This window comes from Orcinus orca, chromosome 19 (genome assembly GCF_937001465.1).
Source record: "Orcinus orca chromosome 19, mOrcOrc1.1, whole genome shotgun sequence".
Lineage (NCBI taxonomy): Eukaryota > Metazoa > Chordata > Mammalia > Artiodactyla > Delphinidae > Orcinus > Orcinus orca.
This window is the reverse complement of record NC_064577.1, coordinates 48989453-49013939: the sequence shown is the minus strand read 5'-3', so window position 1 is coordinate 49013939 and position 24487 is coordinate 48989453. Positions and strand designations below refer to the sequence as shown.

The 24487-nt window shown below is 39.6% G+C and overlaps 1 protein-coding gene across 13 annotated transcripts in view; it reads right to left on the bottom strand.

Annotated features, from left to right (window-relative positions):
• The window catches only part of BCAS3 (BCAS3 microtubule associated cell migration factor), a 575920-nt gene extending 551433 nt beyond the window's left edge, over window positions 1–24487 (bottom strand). For 10 of the 13 annotated variants that reach the window (XR_007473338.1, XM_049701668.1, XM_033431617.2 and 7 more), the window contains exons 1-5: window positions 24331–24486; window positions 22532–22619; window positions 18081–18135; window positions 12306–12381; window positions 4149–4255 (exon numbers count right to left, since the gene is read on the bottom strand). Coding sequence is in view for 12 of the 13 variants with exons in the window: in XM_049701668.1 (XP_049557625.1) it covers window positions 4149–4255; window positions 12306–12381; window positions 18081–18135; window positions 22532–22602 (309 nt within the window). In the remaining variant the exon portion in view is untranslated. Of the gene's footprint in view, window positions 1–4148; window positions 4256–12305; window positions 12382–18080; window positions 18136–22531; window positions 22620–24314 lie in introns of all 13 variants that reach the window. The other 3 variants (XM_049701671.1, XM_033431625.2, XM_049701669.1) reach the window with 2 other exon arrangements.

The following is a 24487-nucleotide window of genomic DNA, read 5'->3' as shown; positions in this document are numbered from 1 at the left end:
CTCCTACTAGCTCCATTTGAGCAAAGGCCATATCTATTTTGCTCAAAATACATACTTTATCCAAGAATTGTAATGAATAAATGAACAATTTTTACGTTCTCACAGTTCATGGCATCAAGTCAATCTATGTGTAAAACTGGCCGAAAAAAAAAATCAAGAGTGTAAGCAAGAGAGGGTGGGAGGAAGACGCAAGAGGGAGGAGATATGGGGATATACGTTTATGTACAGCTGATTCACTCTGTTATACAGCAGAAACTAACACAGCATTGTAAAGGAATTATACTCCAATAAAGATATTAAAAAAAAAAAGAGAATGTAAGCAAGATATTTTAAAATAACTGAAGTCCCCACCAGGGACTTCCCTGGTAGTCCAGTGGTTAAAATTCCTCGCTCCCAATGCAGGGGGCCCGGGTTCGATCCCTGGTCTGGGAACTAGATCCCACATGCCACAACTAAGAGCCCACATGCCGCAACTAAAGATCCTGCATGTGGCAGCAAAGATCCCGTGTGCTGCAACTAAGACCTGGCACAGCCAAATAAATAAATAAATAAATATTTTTTAAAATAAATAAAATAAAATAACTGAAATAAATGCAAAGATAACAAGAGCTGAAAGAACTATGGGAGTTAAGAAAGGAAGAATATACAACTACTGTTTTTTTCATATGACTCCCATAAAATTACTCGGTCTTTAGTCCATGCACATGTATAACTTTGACTTTTTTTTTTTAATTAAGAATTTTAAGCAAGAGAGCCTATATTTACATTACCAAAAAGAGGCAATGTCACTGTTAGGCACAGGTGGGAAAAGGGCCTATGTATCCAGAATATCAACATCACAAATAATCATTCTTTCTTATGTTGCATCAGATGTGTTGAAAGAAGGGGCCTGACAGCTTGGGAAAGCTATGAAAGCTGGTGTTTTCCTGCAGCCATCTCATATACAAAGTGGTAGTGATTGGGCAGTAGAGAAATTACTTCTGCACAGTTCTGCTTCTGAGCTAACTCCACTTAACTATATTCCTAGATATCATCTAAGCTTTGTTCATATTTGTGCACTTACATAAATAGACAATTTTTTTACATGTTTAGCCAGGATGTTTATTTTCTTAATCTGAGACTCACAGGTGGGACAGTTACATAAAATCAACAGAAGGGAACCCTGTGCACAAACTTGAAGAAAAAACTGAGCTGTAGTTTGGACAGGGTTTGATTTCTGGCCACCCGCACTTACTGAAAAGCAAATACAATTTATGGTCTGCGAAGATCCCTAAGAGCCAGGATTATTTCTAGGTTGACCAACATAAGCTCCCCAGTGTCTAGCACATGGTAACACTTAAATGATTACTGAATAACTGACTAGTGATAAACAAGTTTCAGAAGGGTTTAGTTAGAGTAATGGGTAACAGTCACACTAGTCTATAAAAGATGAATATATGAAGGTCCTTCGTAACCTATTACAATGAAAACTAAAACTAAGGTGCCATACTACTTGCATGGCATATCTTCTGCTATCACATAGGGGAAATAGAGCTCTTAGATCATGGGCTTTGAATCTGAAGTCAGAACTGGGTTTGAATTCCAATTCCACCTCTTATAAGTAGTGTGACCTTACCACCTGTAAAATAGGATAACTTCTCCCTCACAGTATACAACAGATGAGATAATGTGTATATAAAGTTCTCTGAACATAGTAAGAGCTCAATCAGTGCAACAGAAGGAGCTTATTTTTCCAAACTGCCTTCTAATTCTTGAACCAGTCCTCACGGGGCTATACTACTACAACAGTAAACAACTGTCAGGGACTTCCCTAGGGGTCCAGTGGTTAAGAATCCACCTTCCAATGCAGGGGACTCAGGTTCGATCCTTAGTCAGGGAACTAAGATCCCACATGTCACGGGGCAACTAAGCCTGCATGCTCTGGAGCCCACGCACCACAACTAGAGAGAAGACCGTGAGCTGCAACAAAAGATCCCGCATGCCACAATGAAGATCCCGCATGCCACAACTAAGACCCAATGCAGCCAAATAAATAAACAAATAAATAAAAACAACTGTTGTCAATGAAAATTCCATGAAGAAAAGATTATTTAAATCTCTCAAAATACAATCTGGGCATAAGAATTACTGTAAAGAAGTAATTTCCTCATAAGACCTTTAAGTTACTCAGAACCAGACACAAATTAACTATTAAAAGTGATACCTCTAATTATAACCAAAGCAAGTGGGTAGCCTGAGTACCACCAAAGAAATGTGCTCAATCCAGTCAACATCCCTAATCCCACAAGGCCCAAGCTTGTTAAAGCTCTAGCTTCCTCTTTGCCTTCAAGTCTGTCAACAGTGTAAAGAATCAAAATGTAGTCTCTATTAATAAGAAAAAGTTAAATTCACAAAATCCTCTCCTCTTGAACACAAGCTAGAAATATTTCTCTTGGTAGGAAAAAGCAAGCAAGCAAAGACTGTCAACGCTTTTAAGTCCTTCGTCTATGCCTTTGGCGTGATACTTAAATTACAAACAACATTGCAGGGCCTTGAAAAAACGTCAACTACACACCCCCAAAGGCAAAAACACGAGGACACGCATTCCATGACATACCAACAGGATTCTTCTATCTCTGCAAAATAATGCCAATCTTTAAAAGAAAGAAATATAAAACCTAAAATCCTAAATACTAATAATATGATATATAATTATTATAAGATTAGATGGAAGACCAAAGTTTATTATAAGTGATTTATCAAAGAATAAACAATAATTTTACTTAGAATATTAAAGAATTATGCAGTTCAATGTATTCATTACTTAATAATCTTTTAGCCAAATTCTGCATTCAGGAACATCCTGAATTTCATTAAATTTGAGGTAATATATGTTTGCTTATAAATCCTTTAAGAAGTAACCATAATGTGCAAAAAAATCAAAAAGGGAAAAAAATTCTAGCTGAACCACCCACTAACAAGAGGCTTCAAACAATGTGGTAAATGCATCTATTAAAGGCACAAATTAAAATTCTATTGGCTCCAGACCTCTAACTGCAAAAAAAAAAAACACACAATAAAGGGTCCACCTGCCAACTCCCCCCCACACCCCAAAATCTGGAGGAGAGACATGATATCTAGGCCATGCCAAAGAGCAGAATATAACTAAGTACACGCCGAAGTATGCAGTCCCTACTACACTTCACTGAGCTGTGATCCTACCAAGCCTCTTCCTCTTTTAGTACATTTTATTTTTGGTCATTCCAAAGAGGAACACGTAGGATTGAAGAGGGAAACTGGGAATAGAATTTGGCAATTTAAAACATTTATTAAAATTATGACTTATCCTATATAGATACACAGACACAAAATAACCTTTGTTCAAATTCATGTATTACATCACTGTTTCTAATAGCAGAAAGGGGGTGGAGGTGGGGAATTTTAAGTTTTTCCAATAAAAGGAAACAAGTTATGTAAATTAAGGAAAATCCAAAAAACAGAATTATAAGCAGTTATAAATTCCATAGAGAAGCTCTCTGAATACTGATTTATAAGTAAAAAACAGCAATGTACAGACTGAGTTGTATAATATGTTCCCTTCTGTTAAGGAAGGGCAGGCTGGGAGAATTATATGTATATATGTTCTTATTAGCATAAAATATAGCTATAAGGAAAAGAAACATAACTAGAAATCCTAGAAAACTAGAAACTGCTCAAGATAAGGGAAATTGGGGAGAGTAGTGGTAGGGAGTTTTGTTACCCACTTATACCTCCTGAATTTTGAACCATGTGAATGTTTTAACTGATTCAAAAAATGATCACTATTTTTTTTAAAAGCCTTCTGTAAGCCTCTTTACTCTTCTGTAAAAATGCAGGAAAAGATAATAATAACACCAACTAGGTAGAGTTACTATGATAAGAAATTAGATATTCCATGTAAAGTGATTCCCACAATTGCTGGCCCACTTTACAAATCATTTACAACATCTTTAATTTCCCATTTTCCCCTTAGCCCTTGGGCCTAGTATGGGGTTCCACACACAGCGGTCTCTTAGCAATTGCTTGCAAAATAAATGGATGAGACCTTAGAGAAAATATCGCCAGGTTTCACACCAGCTAGCATGCTGAAAAGTATTATATTTCAGGGATTCAACCATCTTCATACTTACAGGGATGCTCCAGACCTGCATTCCATCACTGTAGCCAATCATAATCAGCAAAGGTGGCTCATTCCCTGTGCTATGTATTTCATGAAATTCCAGATTTCTTGATGTATCTACATTAGAATTAAGTAACAAAGGAGCAAATTAAAAAGACAACCCTCAGAATGGGAGAAAATATTAGCAAATGCAACAACAGACAAAGGATTAATCTCCAAAATATACAAACAGCTCATGGATCTCAATATCAAAAAAACAAAAAATCCAATTAAAAAATGAGCAGAAGACCTAAATAGACATTTCACCAAGGAAGACATACAGATGGCCAAGAGGCACATGAAAAGATGCTCAACATCACTAATTATTAGAGAAATGCAAATCAAAACTAAATGAGGTATCACCTAGTGCCGGTCAGAATGGCTATTATCAAAAAATCTAGAAACAATAAATGCTGGAAAGGGTGTGGTGAAAAGGGAACTCTCCTGCACTGCTGGTGGGAATGTAAACTGATACAACCACTATGGAAAACAGTATGGAGGTTCCTTAAAAAACTAAAAATTGAACTACCATATGACCCAGCAATCCCACTATTGCGCATATACCCTGAGAAAACCATAATTCAAAAAGAGACATGTACCACAATGTTCACTGCAGCACTATTTACAATAGCCAGGACGTGGAACCAACCTAAATGTCCATCGACAGATGAATGGATACAGAAGATGTGGCACATATATACAATGGAATATTACTCAGCCATAAAAAGAAACAAAACTGAGTTATTTGTAGTGAGCTGGATGGACCCAGAGTCTGTCATACAGAGTGAAGTAAGTCAGAGACAGAAAAACAAATACCGTATGCTAACACATATATATGGAATCTTAAAAAAAAATGGTACTGATGAACCTAGTTGCAGGGCAGAATAAAGATGCAGACATAGAGAATGGACTTGAGGACATGGGGTGGGAGGGTTAAGCTGAGGCAAAGTAGGAGTAGCACTGACATATATACACTACCAAATGTAAAATAGTTAGCTAGTGGGAAACAGCAGCATAGCACAGGGAGATCAGCTCGGTGCTTTGCGATGACCTAGAGGGGTGGGATAGAGAGGGTGGGAGGGAGGTTCAAGAGGGAGGGGATATGGGGACAGATGTATGCATACGGCTGATTCACTTTGGTGTACAACAGAAACTAACACAGTATCGTGAAGCAATTATACTCCAATAAAGATCTATTAAAAAAAAAAAGACAATGCCAATCAACAAAAACAAGTACACTTCTTTAATGTTACTGGCGGTAACAACTGTTTAAATTGTTTTTCAATAAGTTCTGAAGTATTTGGAAGACATTTAAAGGAAAGCAAACAGGAAGCTGAAATCACAAAACTAGTATTTTTTTTTAACAGTACCTATAATTATCAGCACAAGTAAGGTTTTAAAACTCAAACTCTCTCAGTAGAGTACAAGTACCAAGTACCACCCCACTACACACAAAAAGTAGACTACAGAACCTAACACAGTGACAGCAGTACCCAGTAGGAAACTAGTGCCAGGTAAAAGCACAGAAGGAGAAGTGCCCAGCAGAAGCACACAACATGAACTGTGTGGGTTCACAAGTTGCATCTGGACACTCTGAGAAATAACAGGCAGAGGACAGGGAAGAGCAAGATGCGGAGAGGGTTTTGCAAACAGCTAGAGGTCTTGTATAAGTAGGTAGACACAAGAGTCTGTGAAATTTAGTACTGTTAATGTTCCTCAGTTTCCTCACCTGTAAAATGAAGGTAATCATACTCATATCTCAAAGGATTGTTGTAAGAGTTAAATGGGATAATACAAAAAGCATTTAGAATAGTATCAGGCATAGGAAGCCCTATGTTGATGTTATTACTGTTGTTATAAAATCATGCTGCAGTAAAAAAAAATAAATAAAAATCAAACTCTCACTTGATATCTAGGAAATACTAATATCAGGAATAAAACCACCTGTAAATGATAAATGAAAATAAAATATTTTACCAAAGTTAACTAAATATAAATATGACATATAACCATCTAGAATTTCTAATATATGCAAATTTAGCAATAGAAGAAAAATTATATTCCTTTACATATAAGAATTAAATCCTGCTATATCTGAACACACTGGGCATATAGTTCACTATAAAAGAATTGTGCGGTTTTTGTTTTTTTAATTTATTTTTGGCTGCGTTGGGTCTTCCTTGCTGCACGTGGGCTTTCTCTAGTTGCGGTGAGTGGGCCTATTCTTCATTGAGGTGCGCAGGCTTCTCATTGCAGTGGCTTCTCTTGTTGCAGAGCATGGGCTCTAGGCACACGGGCTCAGTAATTGTGGCTTGCAGACTCTAGAGCACAGGCTCAGTAGTTGTGGCACACGGGCTTAGTTGCCCCACGGCATGTGGGATCTTCCCAGACCAGGGATCGAACCCGTGTCCCCTGCATTGGCAGGCAGATTCTCAATCACTGAGCCACCAGGAAAGTCCGGATTATGTTTCCTGTATTTAAGAATAGCAAGGAGGCAATTTGGTGGCGCTCTGTTAGGTTCTGTAGTCTACTCTTTGTGTGTAGTGGGGTGGTACTTGGTACTTGTACTCTACTGAGAGAGTTTGATCTTTAAAACCTTACTTGTGCTGATAATTATAAGTACTGTTAAAAAAAATACTAGTTTTGTGATTTCAGCTTCCTGTTTGCTTTCCTTTAAATGTCTTCCAAATACTTCAGAACTTCTTACTGAAAAACAATTTTTAAAATTTCAAATAAATCAATACCAGGGAATTTTAGATGTAAATGACAAAGGTAAAGTTAATAAAATACTAGAGGAACACCGTAGAAACGTATTTTCATGATCACGGTACAGGGAACAACTTTACAACTGAACACAAAAAAACTCTTAGCATAAAAGATAGGCAAATTCTACATTAAATTTATTACATTAAAATGAAGAACTTCTGTTACTCATGAGCCACCCTTACCAGAAGAGTGAAAAGCCAAGCCACAGCATGGGAGAAGAGACAACTATAACCACACAAGGATTCATCTAATACATATAACAAACATCAGTATGAAAAAGATAAGTCAGTAGAAAAATAGGCAGGAGACATGGAAAAACACTTCAAAAATAGGATAGTCAAATCATTAGTGCACATGAAAAGTGGCTCAACCTCATCTGTAATCAAGGAAGTGCTAATTAAAACCACAATGACAAAACCAAGTGGTGGCAGGATATGGAGTGAAGAGGCTGCTTATTTATTGCTAGTAACTGTAAATCAGTACAATCACTTTGGAAAACAGTTTGACAATATATACTCAAGTTGAAGATACCATGCCCTTGACCAAGTAGTTCCACTCTAGGTATATACTCATTAGAAGCCTCAGCACATATACATCAAGAGATAAGAATACTCACAGCAGCATTACTATAAAGACCCAAAAGCTGGAATCTATCCAAATGTCCATCAAGAGGAGAATGGACAAGCACAGTGGTACACGGATACAATGGAAGACTATTCAGCACAGAAAAAAATGACCCACTACCATATACTGTAACATGGATGAACCTCACAGACATAATATGCAAAAAGCGTAATGTGCTAGACACAAAAGCCTATATACCGAACAATTCTATTTACATGAAATTCAAAATCACTAGGCAATTAGGTAGCAACATTCCTACCCTAGGTGATGTCTACACAGGTGTTGGATTTGTAAAAATTCATTCATTGATCCATATTTTTGTGTTATTTACCATGATATATTTGCATAATAAGTTTTTAAAAAAATCATAAAGCAGTAATATCCCTCCCCCTTTATTTGACTTCATTTCCTCTCCTTCTAGAAGCTAAATTCCTCATCTATTTATAACTGTCATCTGTTTTTCATCTCTCATTCACCCCGAATCCATTTCAGAATGTGTTTCTGCCCCTAACACTCCTCCCAAGTGACTTTTGCTACGGTCACCAATAACCTCCAAGTTGTTGAATCCAATATGTTTTTCAAGCACATCTTGTTAAGATTATTCAGCAGCTATAACCGATGCTCACCATTTTCTCTGCTGGCTCATCCTTTTCTAACTACTCTTTAAATATTGGAGTTACTCAAAGCAAATTCCTAAACTCTGTTTTCTTCTCACAGTATACGCTCCCCAAGTGATCTCATTCCAACCATTGCTTCAGTCAGTATCTGCTAGTGACTTCCTCAGTGTGGGTTTTTGCATGTCTCGGTAGAAGATCAAATTCCACTCAAAGATCAGGATTTCCTCCCCAAACCTGATCTTCCAGAGCTCCCTATTTTGGTGAATAGCATGTTTATCTATGCAGATAGCAAGATCAGGAACCGCCTTCTTCCTTCCCTCTAGCAATAAATCTATGACCAAGCTCCTAAACAGCTCTCTTACATCACCACCACCCCTGTCTACAACATCTACTGCAAAAGCCTGAGTGGCTTCCTGCCTCCACCACTGCCTACCAAACTCCATATTTCAGTCAGAGTGCTCTTTTTAAAATACAAATAACGGGGAATTCCCTGGTGGCCCAGTGGTTAGGACTCTGTGCTCTCACTGCCAAGGGCCTGGGGTTCGATCCCTGGTCGGGGAACTAAAATCCCCAAACAAACAAACAGAAAAACAAAAAAAGGGACTTCCCCAGTGGCGCAGTGGTTAAGAATCCGCCTGCCAATGCAGGGGACATGGGTTCAAGCCCTTGTCTGGGAAGATCCCACATGCCGTGGAGCAACTAAGCCCGTGCATCACAACTACTGAGCCTGAGCTCTACAGCCCGCGAGCCACAACTACTGAGCCCGCATGCCACAACTGCTGAAGCCTGTGTGCCTAGAGCCCGCACTCCGCAACAAGAGAAGCCAGCGCAACGAGAAGCCAGCGCACCGCAACAAAGAATAGCCCCCGTTCGTGGGAACTAGAGAAAGACTGTGCGCAGCAACGAAGACCCAACGCAGCCAAAACTTAATTAATTAATTAAAAATAAATAAATAAATAACCTGCTTTGGCTACTTCTTATACCTTTTTCAGTACAGTGCCTTAAGAAAAACAATCTTAGGTATAAATCAGGCTGCCTGAAAGCAAAAACAGAACAATGACCATGATACAAAGGGCCTTAATCTCACTTTCTAATAAACTCCAAAAGTAGTAGTCTCTACCTAACACCAAACCAAAGTTAGTACATTGATTAGGAATGCAGATACCTAGAAGGATCCAGGACTGGAGAATCTCAATAAGCCAGGCTCCTTAGAAGTATCCCCTGTAAAAGTTGTTACCTACTCCACCCCCAAGCACAACAAGCCCATAATCAAATGGGCTGCAGCCTGGAGGTAAGGGGCCAACTGGCACCACTTTATAATTTCAAGCAGAAAAGCAGAGCTCTCAGGCCTGCTGGAATAAACAGAAAGCAATCACCAGAGCAGAGTTCAATTCGAACACTGCAAGTTTTAAATTAATAGCAACAGAGTTTCATTAATATGATAAAATAACTTAAATCTACAGACAGGTAGAAGACTTCTAAATTGTTTTGCCAGAAAAACTCCCAGTCTAGCAAAGAGAAGCCTAAATACCTAATACAATCTCTGGGTACCCATAACTGCTCTACAAAGAAGCAGCCTGCTAAGCTAATATGGCTGCAATCAGAAGAATCCCCTCCACTGTCTCCCTTAGGATATCATGAAAGACAAAGGCAATGAACAAGGAATTGCATCCCAGCTGCAGCAGGCACAACCAGGGAAGGGCAGACTGGCTGATCAAGAATCTCTAATGCAATGGAAAAGTTAGTCCTTGTTAGCTTTATTCAAGGAGATGTTGGACTTGCAGCCAATGAACCCTACTTTTTCTTTCCCACAGCCAAATTTTCTTTCAATTATAAATATCTCCAAAGGTCTGCCACACAAACACCTAAATAAAACATTCCTGAAGAAAGAACACAAATAAGAGACAAATTCAAGAAATGTTCTAAGAGGGACTTCCCTGGAGGTCCAATGGTTAAGACTCGATGCTCCCAACGCAGGGGGCACAGGTTCGATCCCTGGTCGGGGAACCAAGATCCCACATGCCACACCGCATGACCAAAAAAAAAAGGAAATGTTATGAGAGATTGGGGCAGTTAAGGAGGATCAAATATCTTGGTAATATTTACTATTGCCTTAAAACAAACACAACCATACACATACATGTGCACACATGCACACACACCCCCTAGGGCTAGAGATAATAAAAAGTATATCCTTGAAAAACCAGGACAAAATTTCATACACTATCAATATGATATAGAAAGGCGAGACCAAAGGACAAGTGAATGTGTTAAAGTATTTAACAGGAAGATGTATAAACTTAAAAGTTTAGTAAGTCAACGGGGATATGGGATACTAAATTAAGGACAACCATTATAAGTTCAACAGAACACAAAGTACCAAATAAGCAGTTTCCATCTACATTTCCAGATGCAGATGCATTTTACTTCAATAAAGCAAATGCTTTATAGAGCATTATTACACCAGCAATTCTTATTTGTTGTTTAAAAACAAAACAAAACAAAAAAAACCTTGCCTAAAGATTATTTTGATGACATTTTTTTAAAGATAACTTTGTGGTTGTTTTTTTTTTTTTTTTTGGCCACGCTGCATGGCTTATGGGATTTTAGTTCCCTAACCAGGGATTGAACCCAGGCCCTCAGCAGTGAGAGTGTGAAGTCCTAACCACTGGACTGCCAGGAAATTCCCCAATTTTGTGATTTTTAAATTATTTTTAGCATTTTGCATACGCTGTACAAGTTTTTGCTATTATCTGGCTAATATTTTCAAGACCATGACCACATTTTCTTTGTTATTAAATCAAGAAAGTCCTCTAATACATTCTAACATCCACAAAGCAAATATACTTCCAGGAGGGAAAAGAGTATGAATTATGAGGAAACGGTGATAGAAAACAAAAGATGACCGACACTTAAATAGTTATTAATAAAGAAGGAAAAGGAAGAAAGAAAAGAAGAATATACTAGTAAACAAGGAAATTCGACAGTCATAAAAAGAAAGGAAATTTTAAATAGAATAAGCTTTCAAAGAGAAATAGTGTAGGAAAAGTTTATATATCATAAATAATCACCTATACAAATGAATGTGTTATTCTCCACAGAGGGCACAAGTTGTCATTTAAACAAACCAGCTGACAGAGAATCCAAAATTCAAAAGAAACCTATTTGCAGAAGTGACACAGCCTCCCGCATCCTGGACCGTAGCTTTTAAAGGAAAATATGGTATTTTAAAAGTCTCAGAGGAGACTAAGACTCAAGAGTATGGTATCCATCAAGGTCCAAGTGAAAACAACTCAGTGTATTCATAATTGGGAATTTAATACAGACAACTCGTTACACAGATTACAGAATTGCTAAGAAGCCAAAAAAGGAACTGTGAGGCAACCTACTGGATTAGCAATGGCAGGAAGCCATTACCACCCCTACACTAGGGAGACCGGGAGGAGGGCAGGGCGCTAGAGTCACCTGGCAGAAACTGGAACCCCAGTGGAGCTGCCGAGGTGAAGTGAAAACCACAGAGGAAATGCAGCTGCTGACAGAGAGGGAGAGGGAATAATACTCTTCCCTTTCTCCCATCCTCCCTTTCAATTACCCACCAGTGCCTCCCAAACCCTGCCAGAGGAAAACAGACATGGCAGCCTGGGAAACAGACAAGAAGCAGCCCCCTTGCAAGAGGGAGCAGGAAGGAGCAATGAAATGGAAGGTATCTGAGAACAAACAGGCCTTGAACTGGCACACATTCTGCTCAGAAAAATAATTTTAAAGTCTAAAAAGTTCAACACTAATGATTATTTCGCAGTTATAAATCCTATACAAGTAACCAAACTGGAATTACAAAAACTTCTTTTCTAAGAAATTGTTATCTCACTTGGACTTGAAGTTTAAGGCTAGGCACTACATGTTACAGTGACTCTAAGACTTGTACAATACAATATTAGTTCTAATCAAGTTTCTGTAGTTGAATATGTTACTTTTTAAATTAAAAATAAATTTATTTTGAAAACTTAAAAAGTCACTTAAAGAAAAAGTAATCTGACGAAAAGTAAGCGTTCTTTTTTTGGAATCAGGTAAACCTCAAACAAACATTTAATTCATATGCCCCCCAAAAGTTAAAACCATACCATTTAAATCTGCATTTTCAAATCTGACCCAGACTATTTTCTCCTTTTCTTCTGTTAGAGGTGTTCCACTGTAAGCCTGCATAGTAAACAGAAACACTTGAATGAAAATGTTTTACAGTTCAAATATTAACTGATGTTCAAAACAAAAAGTAACTTAAATAAGGCCAACACTATCCCCCTCCAACCTCACCAATCCTACATCTTGAGAACTAGCACATTTTGTAATATTTTTATTTTTAAAGAAACTTACCCAGGAGTCTGATAAGCTTGGTCAGAAAAGGGTTTTTAGCCTAAGAATTACAGAAACCTAAAATACAATAATCATAGTCTACTAGGAAGCATCACTCTAATTCAAAGGTACTCAAAAAACTAATCTCCTATACTGGTCAACAAATAAAACTGAAGAAATACACCAAACTACCACAGGTATCAATTTAGTTCCCAGGTGTTTATGATCAGGCAATTACACTCTACCTAGAATTGTCAAGAGCATTACTTTCTGCTAACCACCAGTTCCAGGTGGAGGGCATGGCCAGGGTTGGGGGGTAGAAAAAAACGTATTACTTTTCAGTCTCTTATCTGGCCTCTGGACCCAAACTATTAGCTTTCTTGCAAGCCTGCAAGGGTCACAAAGATAAGCATGAACTGCTGTGAAGTCACAGGAAAAGTATCAACGGTACCCATCAATATTCAAAGGGAGTCATCTCTCCTCAAATCAAATGTTTTTATTTAAAATTGTCTAGATTTTCTAGACTGTATACACTTGCAAGCACTTAGAACGTCAACAAAAAGCTGCAACGTTTTCAGTTATAAAGTGGTCTTCAGTTCACAGAACAATTATTTAATATAGGCTGGATCAAAAGCATTCAAAAACCACTATTCCATATATAATCTGTGTTATACACAACTTGCTTTAAATTTCCATGCAGTTTTACAGCCCTTTTCCTCTACCGCACAAGGTTAACGGCCATTGAAAATATTACTAAAAGACAGGGTTACTCTAATAGTAGGTTTACTATGCAAAAAGAAAAAAAAAGTTATCTTACACATCCTTATGATTTCAATTGTTTAAGAAAACAAGTTGTGTATAGGGCAGTTAATTCCTTTGGAGAAAAGGAAAACCTGCACTAGAACCAACTAATTCATCTACTTTATCTTCAACCATCTCATCCTCAACTTCTTCCTCTTCTCCCTTGGTCTTGCTCTCTTCATTCTTGAAAATTCTCCTTTTTAATATAAACTTCTTCTTTGGGAATAATTTTAGATTACTAAACAGTACAGAATTCTCATATACTCCTCAGCCAGTTTCCCCTACTGTTAACAATCTAACCTAACCAAATCTTACCCTACCATGGTACATCTGCCAAAGCTATGAGACTAACGCCAGTGCATTACCACTAATTAAAGCCCCAGACTTTATTTGGATTTCAGCAGTTTTTCCACTCATGTCCTTTCTCTGCTACAGGACCCAATCCAGGATACCACATTCATTTAGGACCACCTCTTTTTTCCTATGTCAGGCTCTCCCTTAATCTGGTAAAGCTATAACATATACAATATCTTCTTCCATTTAGCAGATTTATTACAAGGCTGCTAATCACCTGCATTACTCGACATTCTCCCAATTCCTCTGCAACATTTGCACGGTGCTCTCCTTTGATTTCTGGCCGATATGCAGCACGAAACAAGGTTAAAAGAGGCCTTTCAGTGAATTGAGATTCTTAAACTTTTTTCTTTCCCCTTCAGGGGGAAACAAAACTTTCATAATGAGGCCTGCATACTTTTGCTATGTCTTCAAGTTTTCCTCTCTCCTTAGCAGACACAGTGCTCTTTACTAAGCATTTTTTTAAAAATTCTGTGAAGTTGACTGAAGAGGGTTGCTTCTTGTGTGCCCTCCTGCAGACTGGCATCAAGAAGGCATATGACAGCACGTCATTTTGCCTCTCAGCTTTCTATGATATCCTTTGCTCATGTTTAGGTATTTTACTGTCAGTGAAGCACAGACTCACCCAGTGCCCATCCAGGTTTATTTGCTATCTTACTGGAGGGCAGTGCGCTGCCACACAAAAGTTTATTTCTCCCCCCAGCACTGATTTTTAGCCCTCCTTCTCCAACCAAAATCCAACTGCTCTAGCTCTCTTATTTATGGTTGAAAACTTTCACCCCATTACTGAGTACAGGATTTATTTCTCCTTTTATTTCTTATCCGGTTTCTAACGCATATACACGTTCATAAGCACAAAGTTATTGTTCAATTTTAAAAAACACAGCAACAATCACTATAGATATGTTGTGTTTTATTTTTTCACTGGAGAGAAAGTAACTTCCATTGTGTGCTATTTGTCAAAAGTATAATTTTTAATCACAGCAAATTATTCTATAGGGGCAACATATCACAATTTGCTTGACTGCTACTGACATTTGGGCAGGCTACAATTTTTCACACTGAAACATGTCAAAATTTCTCACTGAAATGAAAAGTTCTGAGCTTTAATTTTTTTATTTGCTGAATTTTTTTAAAATAAATTTTCAGAAGTACAACTATTATATCAAACGGCACAGTTAGGGCTTCTACCAGCTGTCAATGACATCTGCGTCAATGACACAGTAGGAACTCACTCTATTTATGACAGCTGAAGAAGCTGATACCAGTCTAACAACACATTTTCTCCCTTTTAGGCATATCTGGAGACCCAGAGAATAATTTCTAAGCTCCATGAATTTGATAATTCCCAGAATAGGGCAGGAGTTGCAACATAACATCAGCAAAAATATATCATTTTCCAAATGTATCACCACAAATTGCCAATGGGGCATTACAGATTAAATGTGGAAAAAAGGAGACCATGGGTCACCAAATCTGGCCACGACCTGTGTTCATAAATAAAGTTTTATTTTAACACAGCCACACCCTTTCTTTTACATAAAAAGCAGTGCTGCGTAGTTATAACAAACATTGTATGAGGGACTTCCCTGGTGGCGCCGTGGTTAAGAATCTGCCTGCCAATGCAGGGGACACAGGTTCAAGCCCTGGTCCAGGAAGATTCCACATGCCACGGAACAACTAAGCCCGTGAGCCACAACTACTGAGCCTAAACTCCGGAGCCCACGAGCCACAACTACTGAGCCCGCGTGCCACAACTACTGAAGCCTGCGTGCCTAGAGCCCATGCTCCACAACAAGAGAAGCCACTGCAATAAGAAGCCCGCGCACTGCAACAAAGAGTAGCCCCTGCTTGCTGCAAATAAAGCCCGCGCACAGCAACAAAGACCCCACGCAGCCAAAAATAAAAATTAAAAAGCAGGGCTTCCTTGGTGGCGCAGTGGTTGAGAATCCGCCTGCCACTGCAGGGGACACGGGTTCGTGACCCGGTCCGGGAAGATCCCACATGCTGCGAAGCGGCTAGGCCCGTGAGCCATGGCTGCTCAGCCTGCGCATCCGGAGCCTGTGCTCCGCAACGGTAGAGGCCACAACAGTGAGAGGCCTGCATACCGAAAAAAAAAAAAAAAAATTAAAAAGCAAAAAATAACATTGTATGAATTGCAAAGCTTCTCTGGCCCTTTACAGAGTCTGCCTGATGGCTACACTAGACCATGAAGCCTTAAGGACAGGCACTGAGTATTCCCCAACTTAAGACAGCACCTGACCAGTAGTGCCTGAATTTTTGCTTTCTTTCCACAGTCACTAGAATGACTTACCTAACATAAATTTCTTAAATGAATATTCTAATTCTGAGATCCGGGACTACAACTTTACTTCTGAAGTGACTTAACTCTGATCCCAGTCTTCACAGTCAACGGCATAGATTATCCCCTTTCTAATGTATAATCCTCATAAAAACTAAGTTAACCTTCTACCTTCTGGCATTTTTACCCTATCAGTTTTAGCAGCCCCCTATTTTCAATCTATTGCTCAACCCAGTATTCTTGTTTCTCTAGCAAACTCTCCAACTATTCCCTCAAAGCCTCTGACCGCAGCCTCTCTCCTCCAGCCAACAAAAACTGCTTGCTACGCAGGGTTTCCACTAGCACAAAAGGTGCCTTTGTAAAAATCTGATAAAGGGGCACTCTATAGCAGGCAAATTACCAATATTTTTAAATGCCCCTTCCTTGGAACTAGCCTCACGTCAGGGCTCAGGGCTTAAGAGAAAGGTGCGGTTTGTAGAAGACCAAGTTGGATTTCGGCCCCTGATTGTTCTCTAAGTCTGTACTGTACAGAGTACAAGATTCTCCACAGCCACATATGGATATGCCTACCATATCCAGTTGGGCAGTTTCCTTTACCATCAGATTCCCAACCTTGCCATTCATTTCAACTAACGCTACTTCCAATGTCCTTCGGAACTTGACTCCTTCACGCTTTCTTTGCTATGCATTCCCTTAGCAATTACATATTCAGTCTGTACTATCATGTGCAACACTTAGTGATATGTTGCTATTACCTCTGACTGCTTCAAGCCATTTGACTTCCCTTCTTAACCAAGTTCCTCAAGAAAAGAAAGCATTTATTTTTCCTTACATGCCCCACAGACCTTGTCATTGTGGCCTATTTTCATTAAAGTTGACCGAACATAATAAAGGAATACCAAACATGCCTTGATACTTTCCCTTATTTGATGAATACAATTTATTAATACAACTGAAATCTGGATTTTAGACTTTTCTAGGTAGGACCTTCTCATAAAGCTGGGACACTGGATCTATGAATGTTCTTTTTTTTCTTTTTTTTTTTTTTTTGCGGTACGCGGGCCTCTCACTGTTGTGGCCTCTCCCGTTGCGGAGCACAAGCTCCGGATGCGCAGGATCAGCGGCCATGGCTCACGGGCCTAGCCGCTCGGCGGCATGTGGGATCTTCCCAGACCGGGACACGAACCCGTGTCCCCTGCACCGGCAGGCGGACTCTCAACCGCTGCGCCACCAGGGAAGCCCTGAATGTTCTTTTTGAACAGTGCAATTACAGATACCACAGCAGTCTGAACACTGACATCATCACAGGAGAAAACACAGAAACCTTTTCCTTCAGTAGTTCCACTAAACAGTGTTTCCCAAAGATACTGTTTCACAAGAATCACCTGAGATTCTTCCTAGAGACACAAGTTATTGGATGCCACCTTAATTCCCCTGAGTCAAACTCACTGGGAGATGGGCCTGGAAATTATTATTTTTAACAAGTGTGCCAAGCGACACCTATGTTAATTTAAGTCTGAGAGACGGTGCACTAGAGGTGATCCCAGGAGGGTTCCTCTCATTCTTTATTCTCACATTTACATAGAGGGAACAGTAAAGGGCTTACTCTCTTATAAGTTAGAGTAACAAGGCAAGCTATAATTGGCATAAAACTACTGCTCAATGGGAAAGTGATATAGATTTGACCTCAGTGTAGTATTTAGTTAATATAGTATCTAGTTAACCAGATGCAAAGCATATATTGCTTATTTCACTTCCAACAGGCAACATTTAACTAGGACAAGAGAAAGATTTTGGAAAGAGAACCCAAATAGACAGTTCCAAGCCCCATCTCTCAGCTAATATCGCACCTTGATTACTCTTAGTAAAGCAAGGGCTAAGGAATAATAATTATGCCACCGTCAGCACAAAACTAAGGCACATCTAATAATAACAGCAAGTATGGTTCTACCCTACCAACGCTTGGGATGCTAAAACATCAAAAGTCTAAAGTTGGCGATACTGGTGTCAAGTTTAGGGAACAGAATATTTCAGAGCTTCCCTGGCCAACAGTAAAGCCTACTATTTCTGAAACCACACAGACACTTACCTGGGGCACAACATCCTGCAGAAAAGTCACGACACTTTCCATGTAGGACTGCTCCCTGAAAAAGGGTGAAATGGATAAAATTTATCATGACAGCTTAATATGAAACATGGAAACGCTCTTTCTACAAGCCTTAATAAAGTTATTCATAATACTAAAAAAAAGAAGAAACAACTCTCATCGTCTGATAATTCTGCTAACCTGCTTTCTTAATTTCTTTATATATGTTATTAAATGCAAATGAGATTTTAAAATTTTTTAACTTTATCTTTTCTTTTCTGTTTTTTTTTTTTTTTGGCCGCACCATGGGGCTCGTGGGATCTTAGTTCCCCAGCCAGGGACTGGACTGCCAAGGAATTCCCAAACATTATCTCTTCTTAAAAGTCATGCTCCATTTTTTTTTTAGGGACTTCCCTGGTGGCACAGTGGTTAAGAATCCGCCTGCCAATGCAGGGGACACGGGTTTGAGCCCTGGTCTGGGAAGATCCCACATGCCGCGGAGCAACTAAGCCTGTGCGCCAAAACTACTGAGTCTGCGCTCTACAGCCCACGAGCCACAACTACTGAAGCCTGCACGCCTAGAGCCCGTGCTCCAAAACCAGAGAAGCCACTGCAATGAGAAGCACGTGCACCGCAACGAAGAGTATTCTCCACTCGCTGCAACTAGAGAAAAGCCCGCGCACAGCAATGAAGACCCAACGCAGCCAAAAATAAATTTAAATTTTTAAAAGTAAAATAAAAATAAATAAAAAGTCATGCTCTATTTTTTTAAATTGAAGTACAGTTGATTTCCATTATTGTGTTATTTTCAGGTGTACAGCAAAGTAATTCAGTTATACATTTTTTCGATTCTTTTCCATTATAGGTTATTACCAGATATTAAATATAGTTCCCTGTGCTATACAGTAAATCCATGTTGTTTATGTATTTTATATATAGCAGTGTGTATCTGTTAATACCATACTCCTAATTTATCCCTCTCTCTCTCTCTCCTCTTTGGTAACCGTAAGTTTGTTTTCCATGTCTGTGACTCTGTTTCTGTTTTGAAATATAAAAGTTCATTTGTATTATTCTTTAGATTCCACGTATAAGTGATATCATATGACATTTGTCTTTCTCTGCCTGGCTTACTTCACTCAGTATGATAATCTCTAGGTCCATCCATGTTGCTGCAAATAGCAATAATTGATTCTTTTTTATGGCCGCACGCTCTCTTATTTTGATACAGATAGAACTTTTAACTCATATTTGAAAGAGTGCTGACAGAAGACTTGGCTAAAGCAAGACCGTCCTCTTGAGTCAGAGCAGAAGAATGCCCTAGTTAGAGCAAGAAAAACTGTTGCTGATGACTCAGTATTTAGTGACCTTCTCTTTAAACTGGTTAAGAACCTAGTCCCTTACCTGTATCTAGCAAAATGAATCTATATTTTGCTGCAGATGCAGGCATTAGAAGGAGTTATTAAACAGTCCTCACAGAACTTTTGGTGTGGATAAGGTATGGGAAAATATCAAAATGCATAAAGGTGAAGAACTATTAAGGACACTAAGATATTTTAAATGGGAAATATATGGAGATCAGCAAATGGAGGAAAAAAATTTTTCTTCAAAATATATACCAAATCAAATTCATTTCAGAGAAATGTGAAAAATTACATTTGAAGAAAATAATGTGAGTTACCCTAAATCCTATTTTTTAAAAAGGCAATATGCCTTAGATACCTACAAAAACTGAGTAGGCCTTAAAAAAAATTTTTGATTAGGCCTACCTCTCCAACCTCACTTTTCTCCCACTCTTGTAACTTACTCTGCTTCAGTCACATGCAACTTCAATTCTTAGACTACACCAAGCTCTTCTTTGAATCAAGACCTTTACACCAGCTTTTTTTCTGCATGGATCCCTTCGCAAATTCTTCCCTGCCTTTTAGATCTCCAGCCTAAGTGTTACCTCCTCAGAGAGGCCTTCCCTGACGGCCTTAAATCATACTCCCTAATGCTGTTCTCTAACATAGCACACTGGGCACTGATCAGAGCCTGTAATTACTTACTGTGTCCTCCACTAGAATGCAAACTCTATTACAGAAAGGAATCCATCTCTCATATTTACCTTATATCTCCAGAATCTATAAGCCAGTACTTAGCCACAGAGTAGATGCTCAAGCATTATTGTTAAAAGAATACTGAATAAAGAACTTCAAAAAACACTAAAATTATGTATTGTGTAACAAAAAGCAATATATGTGGAATACCATATGGTGAGGCAGCATAGAATAGTGCATAAGCACACAGACTCTGAAGACAAACTGCCTGGGTTTGATCCAGGTTTCCCTTCTTGGATGTTACCAAGGAAAACTTTTCTCTCTCTGCTTTGGTTTCCTCATCTGTAAAATGAAGATTACAACAGTACCTAACTCATAGCTAATAATATGCTTAGCCAGTTGCCATGGTCCACAGTTAGCAAAGAAATATATAGCCCTGGGAAATGCAGGAGGGAAAAAAAAGCAAGTATAATGGTGAAATATCATACTATACATATATTTTTTGTTAGTCTGAGAAGGCAATTTTATGTAACATGCTAAACTGCTCAAGGGAAATAATTCAAAATGCTACAATTCCCTTATTAACACTTTGAAAGACAGAAAGCAAACTTTATCTCCTTAGCCAGGTATTCAAGGGTCTTAATTGTCCACCCCAACCTCCTTTAAATAGGTCAACTTCCCTAGATTCCATTTATGAAAATAGCTTGCCTTTCCCACCTCTGCTTACTCCATTGCCTTTGCCGAAAATGTGCCCTTGATTCTAATTGCCCAAATTGTATTCAGCCGTTAAATTACACGATAAATGTCAGCTTTTTCAAAATTTATTTATTTATTTTTGGCTTCATTGGGTCTTTGTTGCTGTGTGCAGGCTTTCTCTAGTTGCGGTGAGCGGGGGCTACTCTTCGCTGTGGTGCGTGGGCTTCTCGTTGTGGTGGCTTCTCTTGTTGCGGAGCACGGGCTCTAGGCACGCAGACTTCAATATATGTGGCTGACAGGCTCTGGAGCGCAGGCTCAGTAGCTGTGGCGAACGGGCTTAGTTGCTCCACAGCATGTGGGACCTTCCCGGACCAGGGTTCGAACCCATGTCCCCTGCGTTGGCAGGCGGATTCTTAACCACTGCGCCACCAGGGAAGTCCAAATGTTAGCTTCTTAATGAAACCTTTTCAGATCTAAAATACTCCCACTAAAATATTCCCTCCAATCAAAATTTTAAAAAAATAATAAGGACTTCCCTGGTGGCGCAGTGGTTAAGAATCCGCCTGCCAATGCAGGGGACATGGGTTTGAGCACTGGTCCAGAAAAATCCCACATGCCATGGAGCAACTAAGCCCGTGAACCACAACTACCGAGCCCACGTGCCACAACTACTGAAGCCCGCGTGCCTAGAGCCCATGCTCCGCAACAGAGAAGCCACACAATGAGAAGCCCGCGCACCGCAACGAAGAGTAGCTCCCGCTCACCACAACTAGAGAAAGCCTGCACATAGCAAAGATGACCCAACGCAGCCATAAATAAATAAAATTTTTAAATAAATAAATAATTAAAAAACACAAAATATTCCCTCTAAATTCCCATGCTGTTTTGCTGGCAACTTTTTTATTCATTAGAGTGCTTGCAAGTATACACAGCTTAAAACTACATTAGGGACTTCCCTGGCGGTCCAGTGGTTAAGAATCCGCCTTCCAATGCAGGAGACGCCAGTTCGATCCCTGGTCAGGGAACTGAGATCCCACATGCCGTGGGACAACTAAGCCCGTGTGCACTCTAGAGCCCACAAGCCACAACTAGAGAGAAGCCCCCACACCACAACAAAGATCCCATGTGCCGCAATTAAGACCCGACGCAGCCAAAGAAAAAAAGAAAAAAAAACTACATTAGATTATAAGCTACTGCAAAGTATAGCCATGCTTTGTCAAAAAAATGCTTAAAATATAGAAATGTACTCTTTATGACATTCACTTTGAAACTTTCTGACTGAGACCTAGAGTGATACATCACAATCCAGAAAACATATACATACATATGAATGCATATTATCTATGTGCGTGTCAGAACACAATACTAACTCCCAACTATATTTTCTACTATATTCTATTTCATTTTTTGAATAATGGTCTTGATCCACTAAACTGATTTAATGACACTAATTGTTAAACCTGAGGTTTGAAAAAGCAGTACTCAAGGACAAAATACAGTGCTTTTCAAGTACTCTATAAATGTGCTAAATACATCAAACTGACCCTCCAATTACTGCTTTTATTTGGCCTTGGCAACGATGTTTGATGTTTATCATCATGTAAAGCCAAAATTAAACAGATTTTACAAAAGTAAGTACTGCTTAGAAAGGAAACCTAAATGTTAGTTACTATTCTGAGTAATCTTTCCTTTACCTATCAGGCTTATCTGAAATTTGCTTACGTGACAGCCTGAGGGCGAACCACGACTCCACCAGTACAACGACTGGGTCTTCTGGGGGAATCTGTAGCCATTGCTTCATTCACAAAACCTGTTTCCAGAACAAAAAGACAGAAAATAATGGATCATTATTGTTGGGGGTCGGGAGAAAGATACATGGTTGCTCACTAGAGATCCCTTGTCACAAATACCTAAATGTTAGGTCCTAAAATGTAGGAAAATTTCCCAGCAATTCCTATTACACCTAAAAGAGGGGAGTGCAGAAGAGGAAGAAGTAGATAAAAGATTTTTCAAACTACTATGAGGTTTTCTTATTTGGACCAAGGCTCAGAACCACAAAACTAGTTAAGACCCTTGCAGGACCCTCTGACCTACTGCTTTTTTATTGTTTTTGTTTGTTTGTTTATTTTTGGCTGTGTTGGGTCTTCGTTGCTGCACTCGGGCTTTCTCTAGTTGTGGCGAGCAGGGGCTACTCTTCACTACGGTGCACAGGCCTCTCATTGCGGTGGCTTCTCTTCTCCATGTCGCAGAGCACGGGCTCTAGGTGCGTGGGCTTCAGTAGTTGTGGCACACGGGCTCAGTAGTTGTGGCTTGAGGGATCTAGAACATAGGCTCAGTAGTTGTGCAGCACGGGCTTAGTTGCTCCGCGGCATGTGGGATCTTCCCGGACCAGGGCTCGAACCTGTGTCCCCTGCATTGGCAGGTGGATTCTTAACCACTGCACCACCAAGGAAGTCCCTGATCTACTATTAACATAAACTAGGAAGGGATGGAAAGTCTAGCACAGGATCACTTTATAAAAACAAATATGCTAACTTTGCGAGCCAAAATTAAAGAATTTACTGAAATCTTATATTGAGATAATAAAAATATACATGGTATAATATTTTAAGACCAAATGGAACAGTGAGGTACTACCTTCCAACTAAGAGTGTTGGGAAAATAGGAGTAAAATGGCCTACGTATCCTGATGGATGTTAACTAGTCTTATTGTGGTGATATTTTGCAGTGTATACAAATATCGAATCATTATGTTGTACACCTGAAACTCATGTAATTTATATGTCAAATATATATATATATTTTAAAAAGACTGCAGTCACAATTTAACAAGACTATCAAAATCATATTTGTAACCTCATTTGTAATCATATTTGTAACCTCTGCTATTGTAACCTAATCACCAGAGTCTAAATAAGTAATAAAAACATATATGACATTAGAAGCCCTTCCAGTCTCATCACTGAATCCTGATCCTTGAATGTCTAATAAGCATCTGAATCACTGGGGAGGTTTTCAAAGCATGGACTGTATGTGGTTAAGATTAAAAGAGACAGCAATATTAAAGATCTCTTACACGGCTCAGGAAAGCCCACAGCCTGGAACTAATCTTGAAAGCCCTTAAAAGCATCTCCTCTAAGCAGGGAGCATTCTATCACCTTATTTGAAAACTCGCAAACTGATGAGTCCCATCTGCTACAACCAAAACACCCTGTGCCCCAACTAGCCCAGGTACCCCTTCCTCAGTGGGTATCTTCACCTCCAGCCCCTGAGCCCTCTCATTTCCATTCCACCCTTTATTTCTCGAAACACAGGCTCCCAAGAACTGTGTTTAAAGGCCCTGTCTCCTGAGGACGACCCTCGCCAGCCCCTCAGGCCCCACTCTCCTGAAAGACATCAGCACGGCGTTACCCATTTCACCTCCAACGCTGAGCCACCGCTGTCCCCGGCCGCCCTCTGGCCCCTTGCCCTTCCTCCCCTCCCCCTCCGATTTCCACAGCTCTACCTCGTCGAATTCCTACCAGCCAAGCCCTCTCCCCTCACGCTGCTCGTCCCACGTCCTCGCCAAGCCTCCTCAAAGCCGCAGCACCGCCAGCCCTCTCACCGGCCGCGCCGCCGGTAAAACGCTGCTCTCCAGCTCAAGACTCACTGTTTGGAGTCTCCCCTCGTGATTGACGG